This window comes from Falco cherrug, chromosome 6 (genome assembly GCF_023634085.1).
Source record: "Falco cherrug isolate bFalChe1 chromosome 6, bFalChe1.pri, whole genome shotgun sequence".
Taxonomy (NCBI): domain Eukaryota; kingdom Metazoa; phylum Chordata; class Aves; order Falconiformes; family Falconidae; genus Falco; species Falco cherrug.
Genome location: NC_073702.1, coordinates 64,676,409 through 64,688,271, shown reverse-complemented (window position 1 = coordinate 64,688,271; position 11,863 = coordinate 64,676,409). Strand labels below are relative to the sequence as shown.

Genomic DNA, 11,863 nt, shown 5'->3' with positions numbered 1-11,863 from the left:
GGGCTGTCGCCACACGCTGCCTTAATGCCTGATAGGCCAGCCTGCACACACAGGGACAGCCACAAACCACCCCCGAGCTCCTCGCTGGGGCAGTGCCACCGCTTCTGCCACTGCTTCTCCTTCCTGCGCCCTTCCCATGCCCTCCCCCTGGCCTGGCACCGGGGGCTGAGGAGGGAGCTGCCCGCCGGCATTCCTGCCCTGGGACAGCCCCTCTCTGGGTGCCTGCTGCTCCGCCAGCCCCTCTTTAGGGTGGTGAGGTGAAGCTGTGTCCCAGGCACTTATTTACCCTTGTCAGGGAATGACTGCCCGTGTTTCCGGAGGGAAAATTCGAGTGGCTGGAAGCAGTGTGTGCCCCCAAGCCAAGCACTAAACACAACCATATTGGCAGCAGTGCAGTGAGGCCCCACAGCCTGAGCTCACATTCCTCCCAGAGAAACCCCAGGTCAGCGTGGCCCTCCCAGCTGGTGGTCCTGACCTCCTCCTTCCCTCCCTTCTCCCTCCTCCACCCAGGCACAGGCCAACGGGACACCAAGCCTCCGTTTTGGGGCACCCCAAAGTTGCCCTTCACTTCCCCAAGACTGCCTGGGCAGCCCTCACTCTGCCAGTGTGTCCCAGCCAGACCCAGACATGATGGGCGGGCGGTGCTTGAGGCGAGCAGCTGCATTCATAGCTGTTTGAGTCAGCTGAAGGTTTGATCCCTCTGGTTCAGACTCGAGTGGCGTCTCTGCTGCACAGCTGTTTTGCACCACGAGCACCCTGACAGCCAGCATTTCCAGCGGGGCTGCCTGAGCCCCGTGCTGCCCCACAGCCGGCGCTGGGAGTTGCCCCCCTCACCGCCTGCCCACCGGCCTCCCGCCCGGGACCGGCCGCAGCCCCGCTGCAGCCCGTGCACCGCAGTAGGCAGGGGCGGCGACGGGCCCAAGGCCATGCAGGAGCCAAAATCAGGGCCTTGGTGAGCGCAGACAGGATGGGAGCAGGAAGGGAGAGCTGCTCTGAGGAGCGCCGGGCCTTCCCGGGGCTTACCTGAAGGACTTGGTGTTTGCAGTGCGTTGACCGGCTCCCCAGGGAGGGTGGGCAGCCACGGCTGGCCTTGGGGACTTGGTGGGCAGAGTCTCCCACGGGGACATTCTATCCGTACCTGCATTTGTGGGGTTTGTTGGTAAATGGTTCTGCTGTGCAGCCATCAAACACCTTTCCCTCCACGCAGTGGAGTGACCTTCCTAACTGACAACAGTCATGGACAGTTGTCTTCTGTTCTCCACGGGTTATATCCTGGACACGGGGCTGCAACACCTAGCAAACAACAGAGGCCACGTGCCTCCCCTGTGGACAGCTGCCAGTTGGCCAGAGGAAGGAGGCTGTGGCTGTGACCCACACCAGACTGTCCCAGCAGAGTCTGGCCATGGTGCCTGCCTAGTGGGGTGCCTGGAGGCCGGCACGCATTTCAAGCATCTGGGACATGGCTGGACAGAGAAGTCACAAAGCCTTAGGCTGTTCATTTTCAGACAGAATCACACACACAGTCACAGAACAGCTGACGCTGGAAGGGACCTCCGGAGGCCAGCTAGTTCAACCCCCCTGCTCAAGCAGGGCCACCTAGAGACAGTTGCCCAGGACCATGTCCAGTTGGGTTTTGAATATCTCTGAGGATGGAGACACCACAACTCACTGGGCAACCTGTGCCAGGGCTCGGTCACCCTCACAGTCAAAAGTGTTTCCTGATGTTCAGAGGGAACCTCCTGTGTTTCAGTTTGCGCCCACTGCCTCTGGTCCTGCCACCGAAAATAGCCTGGCTCCATCCGCTTTGCACCTTCCCTTCAAATATTTATATACATTGATGCAATACCTCCCGAGCCTTGTCTCTCCAGGCTGAACAGTCCCAGCTCTCTCGGCCTTTCCTCACTCGTCAGGTGCTCCAGTAGCTTCATCATCTTTGTGGTCCTTCGCTGGGCTCTCTCCAGTAGCTCCATATATATTTTACTTGGCTACCTAGAAACACCACTGGGTATTCATGCTAGCTCCCTCAGCATTCAGTCTCCTGGGGTTATTTCCATCCTGGCCATTCATATCTATCTTCATTTGAAGTGGTATTTGTGGCCCAAAGAAAGGAGCACAGAGCAGCCTGGCTCTTAAGGACGTGATGCCTGGGGAATACGCTGTGAGATCTGGCCCCTGGGTGAGCACTTCCAGGTCCAGAAATCACTCCTACAGACCTCATGGTGTCTGCAGCCACAGCCAAAGGATCAGTCTGTTTCCTTTTTAACTTGCTAAGACCCAGAGACCAGCAGGTTCTTGCAGCAGTTCCTTTCACTTGAGTTTTACTTAGCAGCCTGAGAAAGAGAAAAAAACCAGCGCTGTCTGCTGAGTGGGGTTCAAAGCAAAGATGAGGTGCAGCCCAGACCTAAGTACCCTCCCACAAATCTGTAGAAACTGTTATCAATTAACTCGTTTTTGGAGTAGGAGACTTAGAGAACAGATATCCAAGTTTATTTCAGTATTTCAAAAGCCTCCCCCATCCCCAAAACTGAGGCCATCTTAATTGCTTTCTGAAGGCCTGGTTTATATTTCTGAAGTCTTCCTACTGGCTTCACTGAAAGCTGGCTAAACTCTGAGCTCTTTAAAGTTAGTATCTCATCTGTACGTTATTTACAAGCAGAATGTGATGCATCATATTGGGCCCATCATAGAAAGTACAGATTAATATTCAAGTGCGGGATGAGTGTTTTCCTTGGCAAGGCAACTAACATGGAGCTTTTTTATAAAAAATGGTGCCTAGTCCTTCAGGAATTGTAATATTTCTTTTTTGATTAGGAAGATAATATCAATATCATGTGCTGCTTCCTGTATTTCCTACCGCATCTATATATTCAGAGAACTAAATCATAAATGTTTTTGCTTCCAAATGATTAACTGTTCAAATAAAGCACTGTCACATTGCTCCACTTCAACATTGGTGCTGTGAATTAACCTGGAGACATTTCAATGAGCATTTAATCCCATCTGCCCTAGCGTAATGTGCACAGCACTCGCTCCGGTTCTGTGCATTCAGCTTGCCCTCGCTGCTTTTGCACTGCAAGAGAAACTGGGGCTTTCTTCCGTGTCTTGCTGTTTAGATTGCTAGGCACATGTCTACAAAAATATTTTCCACTTTTTTTTTTTCAAGGCTCTTGCTTTGGCATTTTTCGGTCACACCCTGGAGAGACACCTGAAATGAAAGAAAACAGTACCTGGATGTTAGCTTGTGCAATCCTTCTAATTAGAGCCTTGCATAATGACAAAAACCCTCTTGCCATTTGTTAAGATTTTCCCCACAGCATTATGCATCCTCTTAATTAAGAGCAGAAGCTAAGTAATACCTATTTTATTCCCTCTTGCTTCCAATTAGTCATCCATTGATCATTACCCACTCAACATTTGACAATTAACAGAGCCCACACTCTCTGCAGGACTGGGATGTGTAGTCCTTCAGAAATGACACGTCTAGAATAATGTGAGGGGAGCTGCGTGGGCAACTAATGGGGCAAGAGGTAGGGGGAAGGGGAGGAGAAGGCCACCCAAGTGGAACAAAAGACGTGTAACATATGCAAATGTTCAGTATGCAGTATGTGTTTTATATGCTGGATGTATGTGAGGTCATATACAAAGCTCAGCTGGCGGTGACACTGCTTTTGGGAGGCATGAGAATTTGAGGGAACACTTGAGCTCTGATATGATCAAACGTACCTAGTCCTCTGTCTTTAAGATGCAAAGCGGTTCCTGATTTGGCTCTTTGCCTCTGCTTTTTTGGGAGAGCAGGATTTAGCACCCGCTTCTCCATTACCGCTGGGACTGAGAGCTGTATCAAAACATCCCCCACCCCCAAATCACCCCAAGACCCAGCTGCAGCTGCGTGCAGTCATGCCCTAGCTGCCGCCGATGGCCAGGAGTGTGGTGGCCCAGGGAGCCAAAGGGGCCTCCCAGGGAAGCCACTGGCCCCTTCTGCATCGCTGCTTGCCTCCAGGAGCCTGGCCTGGTGGCAGGGACAGCCCTGGCCCTGTGTGGTGCCAGGAAGGCTATGCTGGGACCACTGCACCCTTTTCCCAACACCAGGGACTCTCTTCGTATGAGCAGCATCTTCCAACTGGGAAAATCCAGCAGCGTAGCAGGACTGGGAGGCAGTCCAGAGCCTGAACTGTAGCAGTGAATAAAGTGTTGGTGATGCCAGGGCTTCTGGGCAGACCTCCAGCATGAGGGTGAGCCTCAGGGTCGGTAAGTAAGGCTACAACACAGCCAGAAAGCTTCCCTGCATCCTTCTTTCTTTTTCCAGATGAAAATCCATCCATTACAGGGTTCAGGGATTTTGTGTGAAGCTGTGACAATAAGTAGCTGAATAAACTTCACAAGACTGGGTGTGGGGGCTTGGCAACAAATGCAGATGCGCAAAAAAGCAAACTGGATCCCTCGGCAAGCTCTAGCCCGGCTGTAGGGGAAGGAGGATAATCTCATTTCTTTGCTCTTTGCCCTTTTAGCTATTCACAGAGCTTAATGCCAAGTTATTCCCAACAATGAGCCGAACAATCAAACTTCCATCTGGCCTGGTCCCACAGATGCAACATTTGCCCTCCAGTCACAGGCACACCAGTCCTGTGAATTTTTCCCCCTTCTTGAGCATATCCTATTTAGCTATATACTACCCTGCAACAGAGGAGCTATTTACACTTGGTAACAGAAACCACGATTCATGCTCACCAGCCTGCTCTGATCTGATCACCTAAATCCCTGGGCACAATGAGACACAGGCGCCGCAAGCACAGCTGCTGCTGCAACCTTTGGACCTCCCTCTGCCCAACACGATGCACAACCTACCAGCTAATGACCTGTTTTTCCTGGGAGGGCACTCCTTTTGGCCCTCCTGCACACTCACACCGCAGGCCCCAAACTGCAGCCATGCCCTTGGGGAAATGTTTTCTCTCCTCGACTTTGAAATCAGCTGCAGGTTGCCCTTTGCAGTAGCCAGAGACCCACAGCATTATCAGGCTGCAGCAGCAGCAGCACTTGCTGCTACCACCCCTGTCCTGGCCCAGGAATAGGAGTTATAACTGATCATGTAGTGGGAGCTGGGGAGGGGGGGAGAAAACAGAAAAGAGAAGCTCTTTTGTTGTCAACACCGTTCTGTCCTCTAATCTGCTCATGTCCCGGTACATTTTTGTTAAACATTCAGCTGCAGGGGAGGAATACCAGGGGATGGATTGATGCTTGTGTAGGTATCGATGTTTTTGTGTGCAAATTGCATCGTGAGATATAGAGGTGTATATACATACACATAAGAACACTGGCTGTATTACAGGTCAACAGAAAATATCTCACAGACTTAAGTGAAGCTAGTATTTCCCCTCTAACATTCAAAATGAACCTCAGCAACCTGATTTTAGCTGTGAGAAGTTCTGACAAATTCAGAAGCACTAGAGGGAGAGACTAACACCCTATGCCAGTGGCATCCTGGCAAGGGGCCTTTTTCCCTTCTCTGCTGAAAGGACGTGGGTTCTGGTTTGGTCTGTGCAGGAAAATCTGGAACTGAAGTGCCCCCTTCTTCAGTTAAGATGGCAGGGAATGCTGCCCCAATTGACAGAAGCCCCTTCAGTGATAAAATTTCCCTGTGTGTGAGTCACAGGAAATTACAATCACTGTTTACCGAGATTGCAGAACGCAATGAGATTTCTGAACTACAAACAGACTTCAATTATTCTTGAGAGACAGACAGACCCTTAAACGGACACAACTGGAGAAAATAAATATCCTTTTGTCTGCACTGCTGGTGGTAATTTCCCATTAGACAGGAAAAGACTTCTTTGATGAATGAATATTGTCTACACATTAGAAGAGGAGCTACTGTATATCTCCTAATAGCTTTTGCATGCTTGGGCTCAGCCTCATGTGAGGCCCTTAAACCCCTTGGGTACAATGTGGTAGCATTCATTAGTGTACTGCATTTTTTATTGCAGCCTTTGAGAAAAGGATGGTGCATATTAAAATCAATTTGAGCAACTTCCCACTCACCTTGAAGTTATGTGGCAAGGTCAAATACATTTAGCAATCTGCCTTCTCAGTGTGCAGGTAGTCCGTTCCAGTCCAGAGGCTTCAGAGGAAACACTTGCACTGGAGACAGATTTTCCATTTGTGATCATTCTTGAAATTTTAGCAGTTAATCACTTTTCTGTTTTATATTTACTTTGCTTTTGGCAATTAAATCAAAACCAGAGTGGCATATAGAACTAAGTCAAACACTGTCTGCAGAAGCCAAAGAATATCATGCTAGCGCCTTTGACAAATGTTTTTTTCCAAAGGCCCACCAAGTCTCACACCATTTCTTTCCCACAGAAATACGGTAACAGGCATTAATCGTACTAACCCTCCCTTTCATGGCAGCATTGCATTTTCACCCATCCATCATTCTTCCAGGGACTGGTATTGGATTAAGCTTGGCCTAGAGGTGCCTGGGTCACCCCACAGAGTCCTTTCAGCTGCTGGTAGGTCACCTTTACTGGAACTTCACTGCCACACCATGGATTGGTTGGGAGCCGGGTGAGCTGATGGGGGAAATGCTTGGCCAATTGGTTTTATCTGGATGGGATTTATTTAGCCTTACATTAAAAAAAGTTACTGGAGGGCACAGGGGATTCTTAATCTCAGAATTCTCCTGTTACAGTCACCACACGGCTATTTGTGGTGTATACACAGTGCTTAAGAAAACGTTTTTATTAATTTATAGCAAAAATGCTAACAACCTTGTTTAAATTTTTGCTAACATTTTTATTTCAGAGATTAAAAAACCCAAACAACAAAACTCCCAACATTAAGAAAAAGAAGCAGAAATGCTACCGATGAGAAATGGTGTGGATTTGCCACTCAACAGCAGCACCAGTCTGCACACAAGCCAGCTGCAGGCAGAGATGCGGCAGAGACCAACATGGTACTCATAGACTGAATGCAATACAAGAAACAGCAAACCCAAGTATCAGAAATAAAGGCCATAAAACCCCAACAACGCCCCTTCTGAGTCTTACTTCCAACGAGAAACATAGGCAAAACTAATGTTTTAGGCTCGTCCCGCCTTACAGATGGAAACTGCACTTAAGTTTGTGGCATAGCAGAGGCTGCTAAGGAACCTGGCAGAATGGCCATGCTTTACCACCGAGCACTGGGCTGAGTACGTGACATTTTGGCTTTGGCAGCCTGCTAAGTTGCTATGGAGTCCTCAGTTCAGTGGATGACATTTTAAGGCAGGGGGGTAGCTGTGGGAGAAAAGAGGACCACGACTTGCTTTGCGAGTACTAAGAGGAAGCTAAAAGTCCAACGGGAATTATGGCCTCTTCAGTACTCCACAGCTACAGGTACAGCAACATTGAATATACCATGTACATAACATTACTTATAGACTCTACATGTAAAACGTTAACCAATTTATCATGGAAATCTGGTAACAAGCAACACTGCCATATAAATTCACACTTCAAGAAAGGCTAAGTGTGGAAGCCTCCTTTGCAAGAGGATTTTCAGTCAATGTCTTGTATAGAAAACATTAAAACAATGATGACAGTTTGTTCTCTGAGCCTCAATTCATTATTGGGTTAGTTTTCAGGAACAGAAAAAGGTTCTCTTTAGAAAATGTGTGAGTATTCAGAATATGAATTCACAATCTAAGATAATTTTTTAAAAAGTTTCAACTGTCAGGAAGTCTTACTTGGCTGCAATATTTTAAAGCAATAACAGCAATACAAGGCATAGAAAAACTTTTCCTGCAACACTTGTAAATGTAAAAGTATTCACGATAAATGCAACAGAACTATTAAAGAATAAACTGCTTGTAGAACAGAGAAATGACAGACTACCTATGCATTCAATCATCTTCCTTACAGTTGAACTCCAGCTGTTAAAAAAACATATTGACTTCATAATTTGGAAAATGATGTCCCATAGGTGACTGGTCTGCATACTCCTATGAAATAAGATGCCCCAAATGGCACAATATCCCTCCTTGAAAAGTTTTTATCTCATCTCCACCATTATCTCCACAGTTTAAACAAAAGAACAACTATCCGAATGTAAAATGCTCTTTTTTTTAATTACTAAATTAAGAAAGTTAAACAGTTTTAAAATGTAAACTTGCAAATAAACCATAACAAAATGTAATTAAGACTTTAAAATTTGCAACTCAGTATTAAAAACTCAATAGAAATAGAAAGGAATTTTTTTTTTTTTTTTGGTTAAACGTAAGTAATTCAAGGCTGGTACAGACAACTGAAAAGGTAATACTTTGTTCTGTGCATCCCCCATGAAATGTAAAGAAGTGCATAGTCATTCCACTGGAGAACTTGCAGACATAGAGAAAGTAATTTCATTAGCAGTACAGGACATTTAACACACTTATTTTACAATGGAAAAATGTTACACATAGAACAGAAAAATCCTAGTTGCATGACCAACAATTTAGCAGGTGGACGTGGCTAAAATGCTATGATTTTAAGACCATCTGAATGTGGTTACACTGCTTAATAAATCTTTTTGAAACATTTCAGTATACATGTTTTGATACAAGAAGTCCTTGCAGTTTCAATTTTCCAGTTCAAACAATGATGGTGTAGTTTTCTTGCTTTAAATATGTTCGTTTTAATTTCAAGAACAAATCATCACACACTTGTCAAACATTGGAAACATTACTGTAAATACAGCACATGATTCCTGAAAGAGCAAAGTTACAACCATCTACAGGTACATAATCATAAACAAAAAGTGCAATCCAATTTAAAAAAATCATGCTTGGCAAAAGCCAAAAATTAGATCACTGGCTTTCAGAATCCCACCAGTGTTTTCATGTCTGCAGTAAAATTATCGCTTTCTGGGTACTGCTGCAGCAGGATTCATTCAGTTCCAAATGAGTTTCCTCTGCAATAGCACCCATATACTGTATGTACAGGTATGTATATATATTATATATATTTTACATATAAAAAAGCAAAAAACCAAACACCTGTCCTGATTTTTTATTTATTTATTTGTTAAAACATGGAAAAAAATGTTTTAGACAAAGAGGCCACTTCTGGAAAATAATACTTTTAGTTGAATCAGGAGAAGACTAGTTAAAATCACATAGGTTTTGCGTTTTAAAAAAAGGAAAGCACTAGGATCAGTTATTGGCACTGAGTTACTATTTACAATGAACAGAGGTTTTGCAGTTTACATAACATCAATACAATGCAGTTTTGGAGTCTTTGATTAAGAAAAAAACAAGTGTTTTTCTCCTTTTCATCCAGGACATTCAGATTATTAGGACAAGTGGTCATAGGCAAGGGCTATGGAAGTTCCCAGCTTCAGCCCCTCCTGTGCACGGCAGTGCTGGAAGTGCTGCACTCTGGAGAAGCCGTTCATGGAGTTGGAAGCTGAAGGGCAGGTGGGGCAGGGCTGAGAAACACCTGGCAATTCATGACAGTGTCTGGAGACCAGAGATTTACAGGTTGTCACCAGGCTGGTACTGGGGTTCTGTTGCAGTGAAGTAGTCTTCAAGGAAACCCTGCAAATATTCGAAGGTTGGACGCTCCTCTGGGTCTTTTTTCCAGCAGTGGATCATAAGCTCGTGCAAGGAGATGGGACAGTCCTGAGGACATGGCATCCGATAACCACGTTCTACTTGCTCCAAGACTTCACGGTTATTCATGCCTGTAAAGGGCATACAAATCCACATTGTTAAATTACAGGGAAATTAATCTGAGTATAACTATGTCTACCATACCTATGGTTTTCTCAATCATACCAATTTCTTTTGGTTCAGACAAGCAAAACAAACCCACCCCAACGTCCTGTTTCATCTCTTCACCTACTGCAAGGTAACCTGGATTATTTTCTTTCTCAGTAGAGAATTTTAGGATCCAGTGATGAGTGAAGTGCTGCTCCCATGGTTACCCTCTTGGCTTATTCACAACGGGCAGGATTTGGCACTTTCCCTCTCCAACAACAGCAGCCGTGAAATACATTATGTGAAGTGGTTAAGGAAAAGGAATGCATTACAACAAATACTATTCAAAATTCAAGAAATCAGGATGAATTTTTGAAACCCGCACACTGAGTGTGGGCCTTTCTTGAAGTGTTCCGTGAGGTCATGCTGCTACTTTGGGCTACCAGTGATGTCTAGCAGCATTACCTTCAGCGTCAGTTCAGAAGCTTACTGCTGCTGCTGATCTCCACTCCCTTGATCTGTGCTGGTTAGTATTGTTTCTACCACATTCCACTGTTCCACCCCAACCCAGAAGAGAACAAAGTTGCTCAGAAGACAAGTCAGATGTCAAGCAAAACAGCTCCACCGCAGAACCATAACTCTCACTCCAAAAAAGGCAGAAAGTTATATTACCATCATGCTTGTCTCTAAGAGGCAAGCCAGGCTCTTTGCTACCTTGGCTTTTCTATGCAAACCCTTAAACCCTTGATTCCTCTGCTGAAGTGCCTGTCACCATACTTCAATCGCAGTCTTAAAACTTTTGTTTAAATATCTCTTTAAGTAATTCCTTCGGCTTTTTAACAGTACCAAAGGTAAGAGGCACCGCAGGCATGCAGAAGTATTTCAGAGAAAGAGTGCACACTGCCTGCAAGCTTTGTGGCTTTCCAGTTGGCAAGCCCTGCCCAGTCCTCTGCTGAAAAATACCTGCAGGCTTCACTCCGCTGACTTAGTGGGTCCTGCAAAGCAGCTCTGCAGGAAATCTAGTTAAGAAACACTTAAGTTCCTCCATGACCAAACCTAGAAACCAGGCCCTTGATGTTGCTCTTTCTGTTACGTTATCCTCTCCCTGGCTTCCATGACACCATCCTTCCCTGCGTCTCCTCTGCTCTGTTCTTTCACGGTGTCCTCTTGGAGAATTTTCTTGTTCTACCGTCAGGACCCAGGGGATCATCTCTACGTTGTATTTTTGGTAAACTGATTTGTGAGAAATAATTCAACCACCTTCTTCAATACAGACTCATTTTTCTACTCTACACCTTGACTAGTGGGAATAATTCCTTACACTGCAGAGCATTTAGGCTGGTAACTTAGCTGTATCCTTGGATTTGGTCTTTACTCTGTGTCCTCATGCCTTGGCTGTGTTTAATTCTTAAAAATGTTTTGAAAAAAGCATCTGCAAAATACAGCCTTTCCTGACCATCCACATCTAGATTCTCATGTTAGGATTACAAAACGCCTTTTCTTCTTATCTTGACAGGGTAATTTCCTCCTGCTGATATCCATTTGCAGTGTCTCCACGAGGATAATTTTCCTAGCCTGCTACTGTAACTACCCCTTGCATGGTCTTGCCACTTGCTCCTTGTTGCTTAGTAGGTAAAATACCAGCTCTTGTCTTCACTTTCAAAGCCTCCCACAGGCTGCCCCACTAGCATTTGGCCATGTCCTGGTCAATTCACAGTTCTGGTTAGCTTACTGCAGCACCTTCAATTTTCAAATAAGCTCATCTTACGCTGTTTCTTATGCTGCCTGTTGCACATGGAGGAACCTCCCTAGAAAACTGCCTCATCCTCCTACAAACTTCTCCTCACTGTTCCCTTTAGAATCATTGAATCATTTAGGTTGGAAAAGACCTTTAAGATCATCAAGTCCAACCACTAACCCAGGACTGCCAAGTCCACCACTAAACCATGTCCCTAAGCACTGCATCTACGCATTTTTGAAACACTTCCAGGAATGGTGATGCCACTACTTCCCCAGGCAGCCTGTTCCAATGCCTGACAACCCTTTTTTGTGAAGACATTTTTCCCAATATCCAATCTAAACCTTCCCTGGTGCAACTTGAGACTGTTTTGTCTTGTCCTATTGCCTGTTATCTGGGAGAAGAGACCTACCCCC

General features: G+C 45.7%; 1 protein-coding gene across 3 annotated transcripts in view; it reads right to left on the bottom strand.

Moving 5' to 3' along the window:
* Positions 1-8,082: 8,082 nt before the first annotated feature.
* The window catches only part of FYN (FYN proto-oncogene, Src family tyrosine kinase), a 143,507-nt gene continuing 139,726 nt past the window's right edge, over positions 8,083-11,863 (bottom strand). For all 3 annotated transcript variants that reach the window (XM_055714991.1, XM_055714993.1, XM_055714992.1), the window contains one exon: positions 8,083-9,693. In XM_055714991.1, coding sequence (XP_055570966.1) covers positions 9,485-9,693 — 209 coding nt within the window. In that variant the 3' untranslated portion in view covers positions 8,083-9,484. The remainder of the gene's footprint in view (positions 9,694-11,863) is intronic.